The following is a 26516-nucleotide window of genomic DNA, read 5'->3' on the forward strand; positions in this document are numbered from 1 at the left end:
TTCAATAGTCTCACCACAGAAATCCCTCATCCCTGCTATCATTCTAATAAATCTCTACACCCTCTCTATGAACACTTACATACCCCCTAAAGTGGTATGCCCAGGTCAGGATAATACTCAAGCTGATATAGTATAACTTCATTGTTTTGTGTTCTTCATGAATACTTGAGAGTCAAGGATCCCCAACACCTTTATAACAGCCTGCGCATAGTCAACTGCCAACTTCAAAGACATGTGTTTGCATGTTCTCTGTTCTTGCAACCTTTTAAATTTGTGCTAGTTTATATTGTCTCTCCCAATATTTCCTACCAAAATTAATCTACACTTCTCCCTAAAATTTCATCTATGTCCTCCTTAAGCCTGTCCTTATCCCCTTCACTGTTTCTGATATTAATTTCATTGGAAAACTTTGAAATTAAAGCCATGTAAACCAGGTCCAGATCATGAATGTATTAAAAAGCCATGTTTCCTACACTGACTCCTAGGGAACACCACCCCTGCACACTTTCCTCATATACTTGTCTCAGTTTTGTCTGTCGGGCAGTTCTATATCAATACAGCCACTAATCCTTTAACCATTCTTGTTATCCCATTTAAATTAACAAGTTAAATCTGAAATAGGGTTCTGAGCATGACATTGTTACTTTTGAAATAAGGTATTCTGCCTGCAAAGACAGAGCAGTTAAATTAATTGAAATTTACACGCTGTCTACAAAACCTATTTATACTTTTCTAATGCACTTGAAATTTCACTTGTTTTTATTTCTGTGGCAACTGATTTTTGTCCCAAGAATAGAAAGGCAAAAAGTATAAGAAAATATTTGCAAGGTTTTCTCAGGGCTGTTCTGAGCTCAACCATCCTTAGCTGCTTTATCAGTGACCTTCCCTCTATCATAAGGCTAGAAGTGTGGATGTGCACTAATGGTTGCACAGTATACAGTTTATAATTTTACATTTGCAACTCCTCAGATAACAAAGCAGCTTGTACTTGCATGCTGAAAGCCCTATACAATATTCAGGTTTGGGCTGGTAATTGGCAAGAAGCATTCCAGCTACACAAGTGTGAGTCAATCGCAACCTCCAACAACCCCCTCTTTACCATTGCCTAATGCACCACCTTCAACACCCTGGAGCATCACCATTGACCAGAAAATTCACTTGACCAACTACATAATAATAGTGGCAATTACAGCAGATTAGAATCTGGTTATTCTGCAGTGGGTTATTCATCCACTTTTCAAAATCTATTCATCATCTACAAAGATTTACAGTGCCTATGGCCAAGTTCAAGGAAATGCAAGATTCCTTTCAAAACGTTTCCTTCCCGTCAAGTTATGTTACTTTTATCTCTGCTATATTGTTTTAGGCTGATGACTGTATCTGTTTCCCAGCCTGTCAATGTTAATGAAACCAAGTAGCTAAGTGAGACTAACCTGCAATAACTTTCCTTCCCTGAGAACCAGTTGGTGTCTCTTCACTTTTGATGAGCTATTCAATGATTTGTCTAAATTTGAGATCTAATTATCAATCTAGATTTCAATTAAGTTCACCTACTACATCCACGCTATTTACATCTTAAACCAGAGTAGGTTTCCAACTACATACATGTACAGCTAGAAGGTTGCATTGCTGAGTACCAGTGGAATAAAAATGCAGACCCGTGTTCAGTAGCGCACAAGGGACTTGCATGCTAAATCCAAAATAGGGAACCAGGGTTAGCTGTAAATAGGGTATAAGGTAACTGAACAGTATCACTCGTTATTTGAGTAAATTGTTCCAGCAACTGTATACTGTTGCGTCTTTAGCATAGAAAATTGGTGCTGCACAGGAATATAATCAGATAAAGGAGATGGTAGCACAAACCCAAATAGGATTTTGTCATCCTAGGCTGCATACCGCTTCACCAAATAGTAACTCTGGGGTTTCAAACCAGTATTGATTTTCCTAGGTTATACTGTGATGTAAACAATGACCATAGTAAATTTTTCTGTCATAGGTGCTGTTAAATTGAGGCCCTGTCTGCCCTCTCAGATGGACTTAAAGATCACATTGCATTTTTCCGATGAACAGCAGGGGAGTCATCCCAAGTGACCTAGTCAATATTTATTCAGCATTTGGCATGTATCTAATTAATTTCAAGCACTAAGAATTTTAAAAATGCAGGTTAAGTGGCATAATATCACCTTTCCAACACAGTGGTATAATAATCAGTGCTACTTAATGAATTGTTCTCAATATATTAAATTTCAGGTTTAGCGCTCTACCCTACATTTTCATGTGTGCACATTCAGAGCCAGAGTATAGAGTTTTTAGCTGTCTACATAGCTACATGTACAATTTTAAAATAATCAGGATTCTGTTGTCAAAAGCAGCAGCAAATAGGTTTTCTTGCAAAGCTGTTTTCTCTTTAGCTGCTTTAATCATAGAATCCCTACAATGCAGGAGGCCATCTGAGCCATCGAATCTGCACTGATTTTCCGAAGGAGCAACTTACCCATGTCCACTTCCTTGTCCTAGCCCGTAACTCCATGCATGACTAATTCACCTAACCTACACATCTTTAGAATGTGGGAGGAAACCAGAGCACCCAGAGGAAACCCATGCAGACATGGGGAGAATGTGCAAATTCCACACAGTCATCCGAGGCTGGAATTGAACCCGGGTCTCTGGTGCTGTAAGGCAGCAGTGCTAATCACTGTGCCGCCCTTAAAGTCGAAAAAGTATGCAGAAAACTGAGTGGAAAGCAGTGCTGCAGAATTGTGGGGTAGATGTACTAAGATCAGAAAGAAAGTGATGAGGACATTGGAAAGTGCAACCTACGTGAAATCTTTAGGCAAAGCCTAGAGTCCATCACTGAGAAACCTTGAGCTGCAAAACATATTGGAATGAGTATATTCAAATCAGAGGGACAGAACCATATTTTGTGCAGGTATGGTGAAGTGGGGGGGGGGGGTCAGTAAGATTCCTCTTTTACCCTCTTCAATGAATATGTAAAATAACTTGATAAACCGATCAGTCAACAACAGAAAGTACTTGAAATCTAAGAGTGTCATGGTCATATATGGAAAATGTATTCCATGATGCTTTTAAAAGTAATGTCCATCTTCCTAATATGAATAATTTATCTTAACAACATGGAAGTTCAGATGGTCAGGTGACATTTTCTGTGGTTTTGATACAGACTCGTGTTTGAACATACCACTGGAAAGTCATTTAAATGTTATTGTTCCAGTAGAGGAACTTCTATTGAAGATATCTAGTTGCAAGATCACTTGATGAACTTACATGTACTATTGTCCGGATATTTACAAAAACTCAAATACAATGCTTTCCCCAGACTTGGTGTCTACAAACTTATAATGTAACAAAAAGGGGTGTGAAGGAACTACTTTATAACAAGGTGGTGAAAGTTTTGTCCTAATCCCTCATTATGTGGCAATTACATCTGCCATCAACCAATTGCGTGGATAATGTAAACATCGACACTGGTGTCACATGACAGAAAGTGGCTTGAGGTAGCAAATATCTTAACATAAGACATAAGAGCAGGTATAGGCTATTCAGTCCTTCAAGCCTGCTACCCCATTAAGTATGATCATGGCTGATCCCATCTTGCCCCATCTCCACCTTCCTGCCAGCTCCCCATAACCCTTCGTCCTGCTACTAATTAAAAACCTATCTCCTCAAAATGTGTTTAATGCTCTGGTGTCCACTGCACTCTGGGGTAGAGAATTCCACAGATTTACAATCCTTTGAATAAAATAATACCTCATCATTCTGTTTTAAATCTGCCACCTTTTAGAACAACTCAGAGGGCTGAGAAGGAATACATCTCACACCAAGAAAAGGGCCCTGCCTTTGAAATGTCATGTCAGGCAGAGAAGTTGAGCTTTTCTTGTACCTGAAGTTTGCAATTTTGACTACAAAGGCTCGGGTACAACTTTCAACTGGGAAAGCCAGAAACCTACTATTGCTTGGTGCACCATTCCGAATTCATCACCAGAAACTTCTGGCCTTCATTTCTTTGCAAAATAATTTCCAGGCCAGCAAAAGGATCAACAGCTTTCTTGAAGGAACAGAGTAATATTGCCTTTTGAGACTAAGTCATCGAAGTGCATGTTACACCTTTAGAAATCATCCTGGTTTGAATTTGAAACAAATGCTTGATAGTTAAACTGTTCACTGCTGCATTCTCCATGGCAATGTCTCTAACAAAGTCCACTTGCCAACTGATCAACATTCTCTTCTTATGGACTATAAATTGTTGTTCCCTTCCTGTTGGTTTATCTTGCCTAGCTGTCTGATGAGTGAAAGACAAAAAGCTTTGACAGTATGTCTCATTTTTCAGCAATTCTCAACTTCTGTATGACCAAATGACTACTTAAAGTACATCTTGTTGCAGTCAGTCAAGGAATAAGAAAAAAAGAGAAAAAACATCCCATATCTTCCTCTGTCCACAACAGCGGGAAAACATTTCTTGGTAAAGGAATAATATTCAGGTACAACTTCTAACGAACAAGGCACTGGGGAAAAATTGATGACATCCAAGCAATTATCTTGTTTGAACTTAAGGCAATGTTTGTTAAGATGGTACATTAGCATAATGGGTCACTAAGTAGGAAATAAGGGAGAAATAATTGACCTGAGAACATGCTCATCTCCTCTTAGCAATCCAAAGTGCTACCACATGAAATGGCCTTGAACTGTCAATACCCCAGCACTCGGCCATCTTACTCCAATAAGAAATGGCCAATTTTAACTTAAGGGTTGGAAAACAGTAGAGACAAGAAAGAGCTTGCATTTATCTCGTGCCTCAGCATATCCTCAGAACATAACTGAGTTAGTGGGATAAATTTTAATCTCTTATTACCCCACACCAGTTTTAAGATCAGTAAAACTGAGAGTTAACGATGCTAAAAGTAATCTTTGATGCACTTACAGATGGGTGAAATGTTCAAAAGCCTAAAAAATGACTAATACTTGCAAAATGATGTAATAGGCAAAGTTTAAACGTGAAGAAATACGTTACAGTGGAAAACATATAGATCCTTAACAAGTTGACAAATATCCAAAATAAGGACGAGGGTATTATTAAACAATAATCTGTTCTGACACCACATGTCTACAATACAAAAAGAACTGCAGACCAACATACTAACCACATAAAAGGTTATTGAGATAGTAGAACTGGGGTAAAATGCTAGTTTTAAGTAAGTGTTTTGCAAATTAGAAGATTAAGTCTGAAAGAATTTCACAAATTTATAAATGCACAACATTCTGAACACAATCATTTTACTGGGCATGCAGAACCAGACAATAATCCTGCTGGCATTTTTTAAAGAAACTACTATTAGATACTTTCAGTGCAGGAATTATTTTACATTTTGTCCCAGTTTTTGCAGCTACACAATTGATACGAGCACAGTGAAGAAACACCAGCAAAAGCCATTTCTGCACTATTTTTCCTCCTTTAACCTTAAAAAAGCTAAAATGTCGATCATAAATTAATGAGGTAACTAGGTGATTCAAATCTTACATTTCATACCATCTACTAATAAGAGCTGAAACCCGAAAAAGTAAATGGCAAACAGAATATAGAAAAGGAGAATAGAGGGATACATTGACTCTGGATAAACACAACCTGATCCAGCACAGAATTCCAAAATACCAAACTACTTTGCAGTCACTCCATTACACACAATCTGATCCAACCATAACATTTAAAAATAAATCTTGGTCCAAGCATAAAATGCCACTATTAACCATGTTTTTAATACCACACTACATATAGTCAAAGAACTACTAAATTTCACTAAGAGACAGTAGCACAATTTAGAATCTAATCACTTATGTAAAAGTGTTGTTTAGACTGAATTACTGAATGAATTCACTGTACACAAACTTTAAAACATTACCTTGTGGTTTTTTAATGAATGGTTAAATTGGCTGCACCAACAGTTTTCAAATATTTGCAAATTGGCTATTTTTATCTACAGTTTATGGAAATCCTGATTTAAACATAATCCTTATTCAAGCATAACATTTCTTGGCACAGCAATCTTGTGTTTATAATGTCGTGATCCACTCTTTATACAAGGGAGGAAAAGCTTCCAAACTCTCAAAAAGCAAAATCACAAGTAGCAAGATTGCATTGAGTGCACCACATTCAATATTCCGTTGTTTCCCCGTATGCATTCTGTTAATATCACAGGTAACGTTTAACATGAAGATAGTCTCCATGCTACTGTTTCTCACAGGAGTTGTTTCAGCATGGAATTCATTCCCCGGTGTGTCAAGAGATTCGATCATACCTTTATTTCAGGACTTTAGTCTGTTCCCAGCAAGTTTAAAATTAAAATAATAGTCTAATGTCTAAGTATAATAAGTTTTTTTTTAGAAATACAAGTTAAAAAATGTCCATTAGTACTAAGTGTAAGAAAAAGTACCTGAACCTCCATAGTCCACATGGTTACTTGGATCAGCTGTTTCTCAACTGAAGCTAATGGTATAACCAAACTGCATTTGTCTTTTTTGACAAACATGGTAGAAGCTATTTTCCCCAAAGGTCTATTTCTGGAGTGGGATTATACTCCAGCTGACATCACATTTTCTTTGCCCATTGATTCTAGGAAATCAATGTAACTTTATGATTAATAGGTCAAAATCTAATTTCCAAGGTATCCACACATTCTGTTTAGCCTCAGCAAAACAGGCCATTCTTTCACTGGACTGGTGAATTCCAGAGGGCATGGTTGGTGATGCAGTGTGTTTAAGAATTAGACCATTGCCACCCCCAACTTTTGAACTTTCTGGCTTGTAAATGTACTGTTCTGATCATATGGAACTCAATTGTAATAGGTAGATACAAGAAGCGTAATGCATCGAGAAGCTGTTCCAAGTGTCCCTCGACATAGACTTTAATGCAATTGAACCCGATATTTCAAACTGACCTAGGAGACAAAAAATTAGAAAAATTCTGTGCCAGCAATCTGAGCGAGGCAACCATCAAGGGAATTGCATCTAGATCTAAAATCTTGGCAAGACTATCACCTGATCTAACGTTAAAAGTAGTTTTGGATATGCAAAAGTATTATGTTAAGCAGAAATTAATGGGATGCCTCTCCAATAGGCTCACAAGTGCAGGGGTCGACTCCCCCCCCCCTCCCCCCCCATAGGGCCAGCCGGCCCTTCCCAGCAATTGTTTTCATAGCATGTTTTTCAACTGTGTCAGTGCATCAACTTGAAAAATGGTGGTGCTGAGGTGTTATTACCAGACCAACTTGGAGCCCCCACCCACAATCATGACCATTAAAATCCCTCCCATCATGATGGAGGATTATCATTCTCAGGTTTCCCTTCCTCCAATTACTCCTCCTTCCCTGCTAATCCTTGATCACATTATTACAGTGTTCTCCCCTCTGAGCCTTTTGACGTTGATGCTCCGATGCCCCTTGTAGATCTGACCCCTCCTGACTTTGTGGCCCACTGTACTGTGGCTTACGGAGACCATTCCCCTCTCCATTAAACCTCTGCATTGAGAAGCCCGTCTTACATCACCTGTTTCCCATCTACATATTGCAAATGCCTCCCCTGATTGCGACCCATACCATCTGTGGCCTGGTATCAAGCCACCGTCCCCAGGGCCGATGTGTGTGAGGGCCTGACTATGCCCTGTGCACTAGACTGGGAACTACTGACAGGACGAATAGGACCTCTCCCTCAACTGGGACCAAGCACAGCCCTCCAAGTTATTGCACAACTGCCCACGACTGTCTTTGCTTCGTCACCCTATTTCCCCTCCCCCTCAGTATGTGTTGTGTGCTCCCTTCCCCAGTCATCCCTGCCTAACTCCCCCCCCCCCACCCATCTCCCAGTCGGCCCTGCCCAACTCCCCCAAGTCAAGCCTTTGCCTCCAGTTTCCTCCACCCCGCCCCACCTTCCTGTTGGTCTCACTCACATGGTAAGCCTTAGCTCTAATCCCCAGTTTGAATTCCCGCTGGTCTTGCCTGCACAGCCGCATCACAGAAAATTATAGCAGCCGCAAAGATGGCACAATGAAAGATAAACAAAGATTACGCAAGGTTATGAGTGAAGTGGTATTCACCAGGTGCAAGTCATTTATATCTGGTTGCTATTCACGCTGGTCCAATTAGTCATTGGCGTGGCCATTTGATCTGTGCAGGGGTGGAAGGGGGGGGGGGGGGGGGGGGTAATTCTACTCAGCTGCCTCAAGCAATTATGATATTCAAATCTTACATGGCAAGGCAGGCTACCTGGCCTACCATTGGAAAATAGGAGAAGCAAGCATTTCAGCCCACCAAATCTGCTTTGCCATTCAATATGATCATGGCTGATCACCCATTTCAATGTTTTTTCCTCACACACTATCGCCACATCCCTTTTGTCTTTGACGAATTTCTAAAAAAAATCTGTTTTAAATATATTCAATGATTGAGCGGCCACAGCCCTCAGGGGTAAAGAATTCTAAAGATTCACAAGCCTGAGTGAAGAAATTTCTTCTCATCTCAGTCCTAAGTGGCTTCCCCCTTATTTTGTAATTGTGTCCCTTGGTTCTAGACTCTCCAACCAGGGGAAACATCTTACCAGCATCAAATCTGTCTATCCTTTAATTACTTTGCAGATTTCAAAATGGTCAAATGATTTGTAAGAAGGTGCAACTGGTGTAATCAGCAAATTTGCGGATGACACGAAGATGGCTGGAATTGCGGATAGCGAAGAGCATTGTCGGGCAATACAGCAGGATATAGATAGGCTGGAAAATTGGGCGGAGAGGTGGCAGATGGAGTTTAATCCGGATAAATGCGAAGTGATGCATTTTGGAAGAAATAATGTAGGGAGGAGTTATACAATAAATGGCAGAGTCATCAGGAGTATAGAAACACAGAGGGACCTAGTCCACAAATCCTTGAAGGTGGCAACACAGGTGGAGAAGGTGGTGAAGAAGGCATATGGTATGCTTGCCTTTATAGGACGGGGTATAGAGTATAAAAGCTGGAGTCTGATGATGCAGCTGTATAGAACGCTGGTTAGGCCACATTTGGAGTACTGCGTCCAGTTCTGGTCGCCGCACTACCAGAAGGACATGGAGGCGTTAGAGAGAGTGCAGAGAAGGTTTACCAGGATGTTGCCTGGTATGGAGGGTCTTAGCTATGAGGAGAGATTGGGTAAACTGGGGTTGTTCTCCCTGGAAAGACGGAGAATGAGGGGAGATCTAATAGAGGTGTACAAGATTATGAAGGGGATAGATAGGGTGAACGGTGGGAAGCTTTTTCCCAGATCAGAAGTGACGTTCACGAGGGGTCACGGGCTCTAGGTGAGAGGGGCGAAGTATATCTCAGATATTAGAGGGATGTTTTTTACACAGAGGGTGGTGGGGGCCTGGAATGCGCTGCCAAGTAGGGTGGTGGAGGCAGGCACGCTGACATTGTTTAAGACTTACCTGGATAGTCACATGAGCAGCCTGGGAATGGAGGGATACAAACGATTGGTCTAGTTGGACCAAGGAGCGACACAGGCTTGGAGGGCCGAACGGCCTGTTTCCTGTGCTTGTACTGTTCTTTGTTCTTTGTCATCTCTCATTCTTTGAAACTCTGGAGAATACAGGCCGTTACCTCAATCTGTCTTTTTAGGCCAGTCCCGACACCTGGGAACAAGTCTGGTGAACCTTGGCTGCATCCTCTCAATGGCAAGTATATCCTTCCTAAGGCAAGGGGTCCAAAACTACACACACTACTCCAGGTACAGTCCAACCAAGCAAGACTATACACAATTGAAGACTTCAATATTTATGTATTCAAATCCTCTTGCGATAAAGACTAACCAAGCATTAACCTTCCTCATTGTTTGCTGCACCTGCATGTTAGCTTTCAGTGATTTATTGATAAGGACACCCAGGTCCCTTTGTATATCTACACTTTCTAATATTTAGGAAATACTCTGGACATCTGTCCCTCTAGCTAAAGTGGATAACCTCACATTTTGCCACACTATACTTCATCTGTCACGTTCCAAGTCTGTTAGAACCATTCCCAAATCTGGAGGATACTGGAATTTGATTTGGGGGAGGGGGGTGTGACTCTAGTGAGCTGCCTTTTTGATGAGTATTTATGATATTCAAATGCAGTTCCACTATCTCCTCGATTACGAAGTAATTGAGCTTCTCTGCCATTTCTCCATTTCCCATTATAAATTCTCCTGAATCTGCCTATAATGGACCTCCCCATTTGTTTTAACTAAACATTTCCTTTTTACACAGCTATTACGGTCATTTTTTTTTTACTAGTTTATTCTATTCTCCCTTGATCAGTTTCTTGGTTCTCCTTTGCTGTATTCTACAAAATTCCCAATCCTTAGGCTCACTGCTATTTCTGGCAACGTTACATGCCCTTTCTTTAAATTTTTAACATCCTTTGTTACCCATTGTTAACTGACATTTCCTTTTGGGTTTGAGTGCTTTGAAGCAAATTATAGTTGCTGTAAAATATGTAATAATCCTTTAAAAGACTATCCACTGCATGCATTTTCCCAATCCACTTCATACAATGTGCCCCTCATACTTTCATAATCTCCGTAATTCAAATTAAACACTCCGGCTTCAGATTGAACTGCCTCACTTTTAAACAGAATGTAAAATTCCATCATATTATGGTCTTTCATCCGTAAAGGTTTTTTTACAGGATTAATCAGTCCTTTCTGGATACCAGATCTAAAAAAGCCTGTTCTCTGGTCAGTTCCTCAACATAATGCTCTGGAAAATCATCACCAACTGTTTTGACCACGGCAGATGTTAATCGCTGAGCAAATCAAATCCCAGAGGGAAACTACTTCCATTGTGAGTCAATGTTAACTCACCACCACCTTCTCAAGGCCAAATAAGGATGGGTAACAAAAGATGGCTTTGTCAGTGATTAATAACATACCAAATGTTACCATGTTGCTTTAAGTTCACAGTGTGTAAAAAGCACTGCCATAGTCCTTTGCTTCACTTGGCATGTACAGAATCCAATGTCATGTTGTGTTGTTAGTATGGATTTATCCTGAATTACATGCACCAACTGCTGATATGCTGAAGTCACTTTGGTGATTTGATACAAATGCATTGGTCCATAATCTTGATTGATCATATATGATACATCACATAAATCTGAAAATGTGTTTTTAAAGTACTTTGTAAAAATACTGTTTTCGGTAAATCATATAGACCTCAGCCAGTCTCTCCATATTCCATGGTGACAAAAGACTCGGTGAAGCCCTTCTCCCTGTTCTTGCCACCAACCCCCGTCCCCCCACACCCACCCACCCTCCCCACTCATTCAGCAGCCCCTCTTCCAAAACCCCTTCCCCTCAATCACTTATGCCCTACTTCTCCACTTAGCTTTCTTGATCTATCCGGTTTCCTGTGTCTTTCCTTTTAGCTTTGAAGTATCATGTACCATAGATTTTAAGCATTCACCTGGATTAAAAGAAGAATAGAGTTCTACTTACAGCAAGGAATTCTTTAAGACGATCTTCAATGCTTCCTTTATGAATGGTGAACAAGGCAGCAGCAATTTGGTTTATAGCTTTGGCCAAACAATGAATATTGTTGCAATGTCCTGTACAGTTAAACAGAAAAATTTTAAAGTGAGTGTAATTATTTAAATGATTCCTTTACGTACGAAGTATACACCACTCACTCCTTTTAGCCTTCCTAATTGTTTTCGATTTGAGATGACAAACAAGAAAGAACATCAATAGAAAATCTTCAGTAATTATTTGAAAACCAGCATGTGATAAATGTTTCAAACTTTAAGTAAATGGAAAACTGGAATATATTGGGAAACATAATGATAACATTAACCATTTTTTTTTTTAGATGATTCCAACCTGTTCCTACATCTAATTTTCCCCATTTCTAATTCCTGGTAAATTATCATTTAATGGTACTTCATGTTTTATGCATCACTTGCAAAATTTATAGGATTATTCAACAAATTGATCATTTTTGGAATTATTATAGCACAAAATGGACCTTACTGAGATTCTTAATATTAGGGACCTTTTCATGTCACTGTTCATGAGGGTCAGGTCTTTGCTTTATATAATCTGAAATAAGTCACTCAGTCAGGCCTAGGAAGTACAAGAACCAGGCCGCCTTGTGCGCAGCAAATAAAGTCAACGTTCTCCTCCTCCCAAGTTTTGAAAGGACACTATAAAGGCACAGAATAATGTCTACTGCTGCAGGTTGGTGCACAAAGTAACTCCAGTCCTACTTCATTTCATTATGCATCATACTGTGTGTTGAAATTCATCTGCTGAAACAAAAATTGCTACCTCATTTTTCACTGTACTTGGTTCTGAGTTAACAAATCCACTGCCTTCTACTCATACTAACGATACATCCAGATCATAGCGGTTCAAGAACCAAATACTGAGTCATCCGCGTCTTCCTGTGTTTCTCTGTGTGCTGTACCCAATGGCACTGTTGGGGTATAATCACCATCTTGTTCACCATTTGATGTCCAAGTGACTGCTATCAAACCCAGTGTGAAATTATACTAGTTTATGCACAAAAATACGTAGAAAAGATTTCACACTTACTGTGCTAGATTACTGTTACTTCAGACATCCTTAGGGACAGTTTAGCATAGTTAGTAATTCTTCCTTGGGAGAGAAGGGAAAATTCCCTTTTCAGCTCATAAGATAGTTAAGATATTTAACATGCTGGTGCTATGTCTCAACTGCCATTCTTAAGAATATGAGGATACTGTGTGTATTATATGGGTCTGGCACGTATTGGGTTAATGTGGGACTGAGTACAGTGCTGCCCACAGTGATGTGAGAGAGCACATGACCTGCACCCAAGGTCAGTGTGGTGTTAACAAAGAACAAAGAAAATTACAGCACAGGAACAGGCCCTTCGGCCCTCCAAGTCTGCACCAACCATGCTGCCCAACTTAACTAAAACCCCCTACCCTTCCGGGGACCATATCCCTCTATTCCCATCTCATTCATGTACTTGTCAAGACGCCCCTTAAAAGTCACTACCGTATCCGCTTCCACTACCTCCCCCGGCAATGAGTCCCAGGCACCCACTACTCTGTGTAAAAGATCTGCCTCATACATCTCTTTTAAACCTTGCCCCTCACACCTTAAACCTATGCCCCCTAGTAATTGACTCTTCCACTCTGGGAAAAAACTTCTGACTATCCACTCTGTCCATGCCTCTCATAATCTTGTAGACTTCTTTCAGGTCTCCCCTCAACCTCCGTTGCTCCAGTGAGAACAAACCAAGTTTCTCCAACCTCTCCTCATAGCTAATGCCCTCCATACCAGGCAACATCCTGGTAAATCTTTTCTGTACCCTCTCCAAAGCCTCCACATCCTTCTGGTAGTGTGGCGACCAGAATTGAACACTATATTCCAAGTGCGGCCTAACTAAGGTTCTATAAAGCTGCAACATGACGTGCCAATTTTTAAACTCAATACCCTGGCCGATGAAGGCAAGCATGCCGTATGCCTTCTTGACTACCTTCTCCACCTGTATTGCCACTTTCAGTGACCTGTGTACCTGTACGTCCAGATCCCTTTGCCTATCAATACTCTTAAGGGTTCTGCCATTTACTGTATATTTCCTATCTGTATTAGACCTTCCAAAATGCATTACCTCACATTTGTCCGGATTAAACTCCATCTGCCATCTCTCCACCCAAGTCTCCAACCGACATATATCCTGCTGTATCCTCTGATGGTCCTCATCACCATCCGCAAATCCACCAACCTTTGTGTCGTCCGTAAACTTACTAATCAATCCAGTTACATTTTCCTCCAAATCATTTATATATATTACAAACAGCAAAGGTCCCAGCCCTGATCCCTGAGGAACACCACTTGTCACAGCCCTCCATTCAGAAACGCACTCTTCCACTGCTACCCTCTGTCTTCTTTGGCCGAGCCAGTTTTGTATCCACTTTGCCAGCTCACCTCTGATCCCATGCGACTTCACCTTCTGCACCAGTCTGCCAGGAGGGACCTTGTCAACGACCTTACTGAAGTCCATGTAGAGAACATCCACTGCCTTACCCTCAATCATCTTCCGTCACTTCCTCAAAAAACTTGATCAAGTTCATGAGACATGACCTCCCCTTCACAAAACCATGCTGCCTCTCACTAATACGTCCACTTATTTCCAAGTAGGAATAAAGCCTTGGACAGAGTTAGACAGAGTTGTGTGCACCAGCAGGTATGGAGAGTTCCAATCTCGTACCCTTTAGCTTATATTTGTATGCAGCTCTAAAAATTAATGAGGACTTAGTTAACCGACGCATGGCGAGAAAACACTTCTTCACACCTACCGAACTGTAACCAACACCTTAGGACATGGGGGCAGCTTGTGGGAAAACTCAAAACCTCGTAGAAAATGCAAAAAAACTAAAATGCTGGAAGACTGAGAAAACAAATTCAACAAAGCAGTATAATCTAAAAAAAAACTCCAGGGGCAGAGGAAAAGTTGCCAAGAAATGCTCCAGAGAAAGGCTTGGGAGCTTGAGGCAAAAATTTAAAATTCCTTACTGCAGCTGAAGACTCCATTGAATCTTCTTTGGAAGACCAGCTTCTAATCGCAGAGTAGTCAGCAGACCTAGCAGGGATGAGCTAAATCTTTTAAAACTCTAGGCTACAGCAAGTCCTGAGAGATTTTTGAATAATTCAGTCAGAATTAGTATTGCTGAAATCCAATTCCCCAAAATGCCACCTGAACACTGGTTCCGAAATGGGAAACATAATTAAATAATCCACGAGAATCGCAACTTCTAAACTCAGCTGCGAGAAATTTCATAGAGGATTCTGTTGGGTTGGCTTCAATACAGAAAATACAAAATTTAACTATAGATCAGAACTCCATGCTTCCAAGTCAATTCAGAAATATCCAAGGCCCAGATCAATCGCATAATTCGAAGATTCCCAAGGCACAGTATTGCTTCAAGTTTAGTCAAAAAAGTTAGAAGCAAAACAGGTTAACACACCTCTTTACTTGGTAGGCCCAACTATGTACATTATTGTAAGGTAGGGCATAAATCAATCTGCTAAATTTGAAATACTAAAATCTTTTGATGCTTAGTTCAATCTAAAAAGCAACAAATACTCAAAATAGCTAAATTTAACAAGTGAGTCCAGCGATGAGGAAAACCTTTCAGTTCATTCATCAATGATCTGTACAGGATAGCAGAATGTTGTGAATATGGACATTTAATATCTGAATTCAAATACAGAACAGTGGTAGAAGTAGCAGATGATGCACCATCTGACTTCATGCAAGCAAAAGAAGATCGAACCCTGGAAAATGCAATCCAGATAGGTAGTCAGAATTCCATGACCAGCACAGAATAATTTTAAGTTGAGAAAATGAACCATGGTACAGGGGCCAATCCACAATTCAGCTGGTTATGGAAAGATACGGTGACACTGCAGGTGAGGGAAATCAATACCTAAACCGGCCAATGCTGTGGAGCAGAGCGTCCCCACAGGCAAGTTCAAAATCCTGTAATTTTAGCCCAATGCTTTCACTGCAACAGGATTGAACACTCTGGTAGGGCTGTGCAAAACAAACTCAAATGCACAGACGACCCCAAGATCATCCACAAGGTTGAGACTTCCAGTCTGGAAAAGCCAGGCTCGTTGGGCGAGGTTGAAGGTTTTAGTTTCTCATTTTGGAATGTGGACATTTCAGTCAATGGCCATTTGACACAGGAGCCAGCGTGATAGTCTTGTCGGACAAAGAAAATGGCTGGTGAACCAGCAGCTGATAACTTCCTTATATGGGCAGGGGGGCCTAAAATTCCAAATGAAAGGCATCCTAGAGGAAAAACCAAGATACAAAAATAAAACAACTTCTTTGTAATTCACAACCAGGATTGTTCGTTGCTAAGCTGCAAAGGCTGAATTGAACTTAACCTGTTACAGACGATTTACTAGGTCAGGTGGTAAGGGCCTGGCTCCAAGTACAAATGTGAGTTCCTGAAATTCTTCACAGGACTGGGGCAGATGAAAAACATACCCAAGATCTCATGGAGAGGATGCTAGACTCTTGTGCCTATTCACACCACCCCAGATTCCCCCATCCACTCATGGAACAAGCATAACAGCAACTGAGTGAGATCACAAACAGGGAGTCATCTTCCCAGTCATACAGCAAACCGCGTGGTGTTCCAGGATGGTTCCATTCCAAAAACCAAATGAGCCCACATATCAACCCGACTCAGCCCAATAAAGCTATACCCAAAGTAGTACATCCCAGTGGATGAAAGTCTGACTAAACTCGAAGAGCATGGTATTTTCATAACTGGATGGAAAGAGCAGCTTTTAGCAACTGCCTCTTGAAGAAGCGTCCAGGCTGCTGATCAGTTTCATAACTGGTCTGCATTGTTATTTCTTGAACTGTATATAGCTGGTTAGCTATTGGAATTCCTCTGCAGATCAAATTTACATTCTTTTCACAATGGTGAAATTCAATGAGGGTTTATCCAATACAGTTGATGGAAATGTCAACATTGACTCCAAAAGAGAGGATTTTGGCTAATGTCCAAAGGCTAATCCAAAGTATCCCCTTTCTGACAGCATATTTCTGCTTATGGAATTAGAATGAGACAACCCCACTCCAATAAGTGTTACATGACCTGTATTCTGCACCTAAACAGAGATGCTGGCAGTTCTAATCTTTTCGGCGTGGAGTCTTTGGCGAAAGGCAACGGCTGTAGCCAATTTGAAAAAATATTTCTCGACAGTTAATGCAAATTTTATAACTAACATAAGCAGAAATCAAATTTTCTGAAAGCTATTAAGCTGAACTCAAATATGCAAGCATCCGAAAGAATCGTTTCCATGTTGACAAAAAAAATCAAGATGAATGAATATCAGTAACAAAAATATGAACTAAAAATGTCACATGGTTCATGGGAATTAGAGGATAGAATAAGTGTATGATTATGATTTTACAACTAATCATCTTTATATCACCTTGAAATAATCAAATACATCTTTTGTTGAACGCCAATTTTGAAGTGAAGAAAACCAACATTACATCAGCAGATAATGAACAATAGGATGTTATAAGGATGGCACACAGAATTTAAGTCTTTACATTAACCATTTTACCTTCAAAACCCACATTGGATGATCAAGTACTTACCTTCAATAGCAGGACTGTACTGGGACATGACATTACTGGCTAGAGTTGGAAGAGATACAGCAACAAACACCATAAGGAGGCAGGCAATTTTATATTCTTCCTCTGGACTAATGTTCTCTTTAAAGAATTGAAAGAGAATATTAATTAAAACCACCACTCATAATACATTCACAAAACAATGACTTAAAATTGCATGTTAATCACTTTCCTCACCCTAAGAATGCCAAAAAAACATACCAATTACAATAGATAGCCAAGTACACCATCAATGCAAGAAAGTGCTGCGGTGTCCACAGCAGTTCTAATGAAAGGTCATCAACCTCAAACGTTCACTGTTTCATTATCCACAAATGCTGCAAAATTTGTGGAGTATTTCCAGCATTTCCATTATATATGATACATATTTCTCAGTATGAGACATGTAAATGTAGGATGCTGCTCCAATGTTCAGGCGTAGAGTGTACAGCTAGCGTGATACAGCTCATTGTGATATAATAAAACATTGATGGAAAAAGCACTGAAGTAGGAACTCAAATTTCAAGTGAAGAGAACACAGACAGAAATGAGTACGTATATCTCCAAAAAGGTGTCTGTAGAGGACACTGGAACTACTTTAGAACTCTTAAGTACTGCTTGTGCGCTTCTTTGCATATGACCCGAGGTCCAATAAGAGTTACAAATTTTTCTCCAGATGTTAAGGAATAAATATTTGGGGAGTCTGTCAGGATGTCAGTTCTAAAGGATGGAATTCAATTGGCAACTTGTGTCAGTAAAAGTGCATCATTTTACTATTTTCAATTTTGCACAACTATTGAGCTTCTTTGTGGGGAGAGCTGTGGAAAGGTCAATAATTATGGACTGAAATGGAAAATTTCTCCATTGCAGATTTATCAAAAGCACCCACTGTCCTGATAACAGGAAGTTAGAAGTTTGTTTAAAATTTAATTAAGTCTAACTTACTGAGGTCGTAAGTAAATATTTATGGGCACACTGATACCCAGACACAATTTTCAGCTCGTCTAACAGACAGAAACCGAAGTGTGAATCAAATTGAAGAGCGTCAAAATTGAATGGATCTTTTCCCACAATGAGCACAGAGTTATGGATCGACAACTTCCAAAACTATTATGGCATCACCAACTGCAGAGTAAATTCCTATACTGCCAAAACAATATCGAAGGGGAGGATTTTCTCTGTGCTTAAAAAGAATGAATTACTGATTTCACAACACCTAGTGGATGGAAAAACTTCACACAATAAACCTCAAATCTACCTTCAGAATACCAACTTTACTGCATCGCTGAGTTTCTCCAATTCACACGCCATTCATCTTTATGAGACTGCCATATTTCTGTCAAGTTGTGGGCAGTAAATAAGCAAAGAGAAAGCTTTAATTTCAACAGCCTGATCTGATTAAAGCCCAGATTTGAAGTAAAACAACAGTATGCTATTCCATTGGACCATCAAGTGCTTTACTTCTTTTGATTTTAATTAACTTAAACATATGCATTTGTGTAAGCTGAGGGTCAAAGACTGCGTGATATACACACTTTGCCTCAAAAGCAGTGATAGTAAATCTCCATTTCACTTACAGCTTCAGTGTGGGGGAAAAAAATACTTTTGAGTCAATTTTTCACTGTTACTTATTGGCAGGAAAAGGTTGGATGAAGCCAACTTGTTGGGGCGTTCCAGGTAACTATGTTGAAGGGCACCGAGGATCAGAGCGATCTTGGGTGCATGTACACTGGTCCCTTAAGATAGTAGGACAGGTGGATAAAGTGGTTAAGAAAGCATATGGTATACTTGCCTTTATTTGCTAAGGTATAGAGTTTAAGAGCAGGGAGGTCATTCTGGGACTGTTGGTTAGGCCACTGTTGGGATATTGCGTGCAGTTCTGTAATCATAGGAGGGATGAGATAGCATTGGAAAGGGTGCAGAGGAGATTTACCAGGATGTTGCCCGAGCTGTAGAGTTTTAGTTATGGAGAGAAATTGGATAGACTGGGGTTGTTTTCCTTGGAGCAGAGGAGACTGAGGGGAAACATGCTTGTGATGTATAAAATTATGAGGGGCATAGATATAGACAGGCAGAGACTTTTCCCCTTGTGGAGAGATCAAGACTAGAAGGCATAGGTATAAGGTAAGGTAGAAAGGGGCAAGAGGTTTAGAGAGGATGTGAGGAAAAACTTTTTCACCCAAATGGTGGTGGGAGGCAGAGATCCTCAGAAGTATTTTGATGTGCAATTGTGACACCAAGGCATGCAAGGCTGTGGTCTGAGTGCTGGAAACTGGAAGTAGAATAAAGTTAGGTGATTGTTTTCGACTGGCACAGATGCGATGGGTCGAAGGCCTTTTTCTGTGCCACAGACCTCTAAAGATGACTAAAAGAGGAAGTTCTCAAACAGGGTATTTTAAGTTGGTTCTGAATCTTTACATCAATGAAGCAGAAACTGAGACAAGAACTACAAATGCAATTAAGGACTTACTGCCTGTAACCCATTATAATTAAAGCATTTTGCCTCAGCACGAATTACAGGTGGTATTATTGGAAATTAATTATATCAATTTTATACATGTGTATTGAATTTATTCTTTCATGTTGCCCATCTCTGTTGTGTGCAAGTGATGCCACCAAGGTTCATCATTGCTCAATCCCAGATGCTCTGAAAAAGATTGTGGGACGCATTTGGAATTCAAAGATATACCAGACCAGGCAGAGGTGACAAATTCATACAGCAAAGGACATCAGTGAACTGGTTGTGTTATCACAGTCACTTTATGCTAATTTCACATAGGTGAGGTTTGAACTCATGAATTGCTAGCGCCGTAACCACAATTACAACTGAAACTTATTGTGGTTACAGCACTAGCAATTCATGAGTTCAAACCTCACCTTTGTGAAATTAGCACAAAGTGACTGTGATTTACTCAACATCTAGGGGACAATGGTACTCCAAAAGGAGCACCCATCTTAGGTCAATTAGACTGAAGTTTATCATGGTCATCAATAGCACTTAAATGGAATGTGGTTACTTATGAGGGTTTTGTGATTTGTCATTTCCTTCTGGAAACCGAAGGATATGAAAATATGTTGTTACTTTTTAAACTTCTTGCAAAGAATTGGTATGAAGTCACATGATTCTGTTACACTGAAGGCATGTGCTGAGCCTTGCAGGCTGCAAGTAACCAACATAAGTGTCAGAATTTCCAAACTGCCAAATTCCTACAGATGAATGCAGTGGAAAAAACAACACATTTTCATGGTCTCTTTTCTCCCACTCGACACTGCTTTAAATCAATCATCCTGCAAATTCTACACTTTCTGATTCCAGCCTTGTAAAAATCTGCCCCCATCTTTTCCCTCACAATTAGACCGCTGGCAGTGCTTTCAGCCACTTAAGCCCACCCTCTGGAATTTCTTCCCTAAAATCCTCTACCGCTCTTCCTAAAACACATCGCTTTGATCAAGCTCCTTCTAATCTTTCCTTCTTCGGTGCAGCATTTGATTTTCCTTGTGCCTCTGTGAAGGATGTTTTTCCTACTTTAAAAGGTACATTATAAATGCACAATGTTGATCCACCAGGGCTTTAAGAACCAGATGGGTAAAATGTTCCTGTTACCCATGGCCCAGAGGCTGTAATTTGGATATTTATGGGTACAAGAACAGACTCAACTGTTAGCCACTGCAGTTTATAAGGTTCATGCATAGAGGTGTTCAATTGCCCCAGCATACAATTTTCAAAAATTAATCAGACTGTCTTGAAAAAATTATATACATTTAGATTACTAAACACCCTACTGAGTGCAAATATTTAGCACTAATTTACACACAACAGGATAGAACATCTGCTTATTTTAAATGTGGCAGAATATCAGAGAAAATTATCAGCAGTTATAGAGAAGATAGCAAACTGAATTTTTTAAAAAATGGTTAGAAAAAGGAAAACAACACAAGTTAAAGGCTGTTGCTCAAAGTTGCCTGGAATGGGTAGTGATATCCCAAAGGGTTTTGTTCTGCTGTCACTTCTGTTTACTGTATGCAACAATGATTTGGATATAGGTGTAGAGGAGGTGGTGTTAACATTTGCAGATGACCAAAATAGGAATTATAGTAATTTTTTGGAGGACCAAAAACTGCTGCAAAGACGTGTTGACACGATGAGGGGATTGGCTAAAATATAACAGATGGCAAGTAGTGAGGTAATGCACTTTGCAAGCAAAAATTACCGTGAATTCAAGTATGTTGGAGAAGGAACAAAGGATTAGGGGACAGATTTGCACAACATTAAAAGCTGTACCTTGGGTTGATAAACCTGAAAAATGTTTGTGGCATTCTAAGTTTTATCTGAAGAAATATAAAATATAAAACCAAGAAATAGTGATGCATTTATATAAAATAACTGGTATGAGTACTATCTGCTGCATTAGGAATAATACTGAGGCTTTACAGAAGGTACAATGCAGACTAACTTGCATGCTGCCACATGAGGCAATGTAAATATGAAGACTTAGCAATATGGGAACAGGAGACCATTTAGCCCTTCAAGCCTGTTCAACAATTCAATGAGATCATAGCTAAACTGTGACCCAACTCCATATATTTGTCTTTGCTCTATATCACTTAATACTTCTGACTAACCAAAATCTCTCAATTTTAAAATTCACAATTGATTTGCTGTTTGCCAAAGTGTTCCAAACTCATATCATCCTCTGCATGCAAGTAGTAACTTGGTAGTACAGAACTTGTGCCCTGCTGAAGAGAGACAAACCATCTAAGCTTTTTGTCTTGCATTCATGAGGATAGCTCACAAGAAATCTCCAACAGTAATGGGGTGAAGACAATTTATACTGCATGAGAATGAAGCACTGATTGGCTGGCAAGTGGACTCTGATTTTTGGAGGAGAATGGAGCATGGAACAGTTAACTGCCCAGCTTGGATCAAATTCAAACCAGGAAGGTCGACTCTGATTGGTCAAGGGATTGCACTGGAAAACGAACTAGGGAATGGCTGTTGCTCAAGTTTCCGTCCAGTTGAAGAATATGTGGATTGTTCCTTCTGTCTGCAAAGGACAGGGCCCTGTGCCGAGAACGTGTGGGGCTTCTAGCACGTGCAAGTGATACACACTGCAAGCTGCTGATAATCTCTAATTGGTTTTAATTTTTAGTGCAATCAGGATTGTTTAGCAGGTGTTGTCCAGTGGGGGAAATTTGTTGGAAATTTCTTGCGAGCCATCCTGATTAGTGCAAGCTGAAAAGCTTTAATAGCATGTCTCTTTTTAAAGTAATTTCTAAATTCCTGAAAGGTCTGATTCTAATTTTTAAGACAATCTTCCCCCTGTCCTAAACCCCACAATTAGCAGAAATAGTTTTTTCCCCCAAATCTCCTTGCTTCTCTTAATATAGTGAAACAGGACAATCTATTGAGTTATTTTGTTAGAATAAAGGAGATTACACAGAGTGATATGCTAAAAGTGTTTGAAATTATGGAAGGGTGGGACAGGGTGGACAGAAGCAGCCTTTTCCAGGAGTTGAGGGATAAAGTTCAAAGGTCCATAGATATAGGATTAAATGTTCAGAGAGATACAGATCTGCAGGTAGGAGAAAAACCTTTACCCAGAGTTGAGAACTGTGGAATTCACTTTCCAGTTCAGTGGTTGAGGCAAAAATTATGTCAAAATTCAAGATTAAATTGGATAGGTAGACAAAAGGCGGCAGATTGAAGGAATACAGCAACAAACTCATTAAACGTGATTAGAATTATTTGCATGTGGGGGATAAGCTCTAAAACAGACTGGTTTGGTGTCTGAATCAACAATATGTCCATGCTGCAATATCTTTATATACCCAAGTGAGCACGGGCATGCATTTGAATACAATACAGCCACTCAGTAAGGCTTCTACAATTCTAGCCTGATGTGTAACACTTTAATAAATTCTTGTCAGTCTGGTACACTGCAATGATAATGAGTTTTACTTGGTTCACAAGATGTAAACTGTTGCATAAATTTCACCATGCAACTGTATCTTTAACATTTTTTTTATTTGCAACATTTTCATGAATGAATACCATTTTCTTCAATTCAGGAATGTTGCCTGTCATATGGCTTTGAGTAGATTAATTACCTCCAGATTCAAAATTGTGACAACATCTCTAATATGACAAATGGCAAGAGCTTGAAAGGTATTACCAAACAGCTTGCAGGAACACATCAAATCCAATTCCTCTACTCCAATGCTGTACTGAATTTTCGGAGGTTAACAAGCCTAGCTTATATTTTAAGTCTGCACTAGAACCTCAAAGGGTCATTTTTTCAACAAATCTCCTCAGCTGCAACCTTGAAAGTTTTCTTATTGGAAGATGCACTGATGTGCCCAGTAGCACAAGCAATCACATACCTGACTTCTGCGATGACAGAGCTACCACCAATGCTGGGTCAATTTCACAAGGCAAGCCAGATGCTGAAGAAAGCTCATAAACATTCATTGCAACCTACACATGTTAAGAAACCATATTTACAGACAAATGTTAAAAGAAACTATCCAAAGATAAATTGTTAAATAAAATTCTTTACACAATGTAATTCTCTGCAATGTTAGTTTTCTCGTTACTAATTTAAAAAATAGGTTAAAATGTTTATCATAATATATTCAAGTGGATCACCTGTCAAATTGCTGACAGGAGTCTCTCGAATAGCCTTTAATTAGGAATTGGATATGGTCTAAAGGTGGTGGTAGGAAATTAGCGGGTCAGGCCAATTAATTTGTAGGTGCAACGTTGCTTCTGAAGCTTGACTGTAATTATTTTGTTGCTATCACTTAACACAATTTGTGAAGGAGATGCTTGCCTGCTTGCCCCAAGGCTAGAGATGCCAAACCCCCAGAATGGACCGAGAGTCACCAGGAATTAAAGATTAATCTCCAGGACATGGTTATGTAAAAAATCTGGGACAAAAAAAGCACAGAGGCAATGAAGAAAGTTGTTAAAAAATTTATTTGAACACATTTGTTCATTAGTAATTAAAAATATCAGAGGTGCAATAAAAGCCTATTTGATTCTCGCTTTCCTATTGGCATGGGAAGGCGGTATGCTTGAGTTGGTTTGGAGGTTATGCAATGACAGCTCCAGGAATACATCCATGCTGAGTTAGCAACCCTACCCAAAGTCCAATTGGGTACTTTCAGGACACATTTATTTGGTTAACCAGACTAATGCTTGGCATGATCCTATCCCAAGTCCTTTTGAAATGTTCAGGACAAATGTAATTAATGATTGGACTAGCACTCTAGAAGTTCAGTTGCATGCATTACATATTTAATGCTTACTGGCTGGATTGCTTCTCAAAAAACATTTGTTAAGGCCAATTTATTGCATTTAATAGCTTTGCCCCATTGTATATAGAGAGTCGTCGCTGCAAATGTCAAAATAAAAAGCATTATTCAAGTATCGTGATGAGAGAAAATTTATGGAAAGGAATTGCACACCACATCCAAGAATTGTGTTGACATATGCAGTATGTTAAAATAAAACCTTATGAAAATTAAATGCATCTAATCAAGATTCGAATTTGTTTTCTGCAAACTGCAGCCTGAACTAATTAGCACTGACACACATTACTCTGAATAGTTTATACGCACATAAATACTCAAATAATTAAAATTAAGGATGTAAACACCATTACCTTCATATCCGTCTCCCTTGGAATGTGGTCCTTGAAATCTTCAACTGAACTTACCAAGAATGGAATGTGGCAGGACAGGACCTGAAGGAGAAATACCCACATTATTAGGTAATTATCAGGATTGAAAATAAGGACTCCATTCATCATCATCGGAATCAAAATCCTGGAATTCCCTCCCTGACAGCACTGTGGATGCACCAGCACCACATGGGCTGCAGCGGTCAAGGCAGTAGCTCACCACCACCTTCTCCAGGGCAATTAGGGATGGGCAACAAATCCTGGCCTAGCCAGTGATGCTCTCATCCCAAGAAATAAAATAGATTAATCTAATTTTTTGAAAAATCTAGACTACAAATATCCAGTCCTTGAAGCAAAAGTACCACCTTTGTATTAATCTTTTTGCCAGCTGGTTGTAGAGGCCTACCCATGAGTTTTTTTTTCTGGGTAGCTATTGCCATAAGACAGTCAAAACCATCTGAAGGTTGAGATTTCTAATCGTACTTTTGGATGAGTTCCATTGCAGAGCAATTGCTGTGCAATCCTTACGTGAGGACTTCAGAGTGTGGGGCATGGGTCCCCAGCACATCACAGAATCCTACAATGCAGGAGGCGGCCATCCAGCCCATCGAGTCTGCACCGGCCACAATCCCACCAAGGCCCTATCCCCGTAACATGCATTTACCCTAGCTAGTACCCCTGACACTAAGGGGCAATTTAGCATGGCCAATCCAGCTAATCCACACATCTTTGGACTGTAGGAGGAAACTGGAGCACCTGGAAGAAACCCACGCAGATATGGGGAGAATGTGCAAACTCCACACAGACAGTGACCCAAGCCAGGAATCGAACCCAGGTCCCTGGCACTGAGAGACAGCAGTGCTAACCACTGTGCCACCCCCTTTCGGATACCCCGTTGATAGACTGCAGCTCAGACATTATGGGCCTTGACAACCACAGTTTTCACACAAGACGAGCTGTTGCTCACAATTCAGAAGCTTCAAAGATCAGAAGAAGTGTGCAAATAGGAAAAATGAGCAAGCGGTAAAAAGAACTGAGGCAGGGGAGGATTGCAAGTCCCTGAATAAATCACAATCCTTTTTTTATTTTTCTTTGTACATCACTTAGTTTATTCAACATTCTTTGTAAATATGTAATTTGCTGCAAAAATAATTCATTAGCTTTCTCTCTCCCTAAAAAGTCAATCCTCAACTAAACAACCCCACCCATAAATCCACATCTCCGACAGAGACAATGAGGTGATCTTACCAGCTCGTCACACTGGTTGATCAGTGTGGTGAGCCGTTAAGATCACGGGAGAGATGAAAAACAGAGTTCAAGCCCAGTTTTTCCCCTCTTGCGATGATACCGGTCCTGAATTGCCATAATCGTCCAAGCTCACTTGCCTCAATGGCTTCACTGGTGTAGGTCCTCACCAGCGAGGATTACATACGGTCCCCAGCAACGGGGATCAGATGTGATGGCCTCGTGGGTGGACCGGAGGTCATTGAGGCCCTACCCCAGTTGGCTCAGGGCAAGTAGTGGCACCCAGTATCCACTGGATACTGCCAAGGGGCAGGAAGACATTGTGTGGGGAGCTGCGCACTCTGTAATTGGTGATTGGCCAGGGGGCGCAATCATACACTACAAAACAC

General features: G+C 40.2%; 1 protein-coding gene across 4 annotated transcripts in view; it reads right to left on the reverse strand.

Annotated features, from left to right (window-relative positions):
* nckap1 (NCK-associated protein 1) overlaps window positions 1-26516 on the reverse strand; it is a 189439-nt gene that overhangs the window by 14325 nt on the left and 148598 nt on the right. For all 4 annotated transcript variants that reach the window (XM_078228532.1, XM_078228531.1, XM_078228534.1 and 1 more), the window contains exons 26-29: window positions 24865-24945; window positions 23582-23675; window positions 17186-17302; window positions 11506-11615 (exon numbers count right to left, since the gene is read on the reverse strand). In XM_078228532.1, the coding sequence (XP_078084658.1) occupies window positions 11506-11615; window positions 17186-17302; window positions 23582-23675; window positions 24865-24945 (402 nt within the window). The remainder of the gene's footprint in view (window positions 1-11505; window positions 11616-17185; window positions 17303-23581; window positions 23676-24864; window positions 24946-26516) is intronic.

The sequence above is a fragment of the Mustelus asterias genome, chromosome 14, assembly GCF_964213995.1.
Source record: "Mustelus asterias chromosome 14, sMusAst1.hap1.1, whole genome shotgun sequence".
Lineage (NCBI taxonomy): Eukaryota > Metazoa > Chordata > Chondrichthyes > Carcharhiniformes > Triakidae > Mustelus > Mustelus asterias.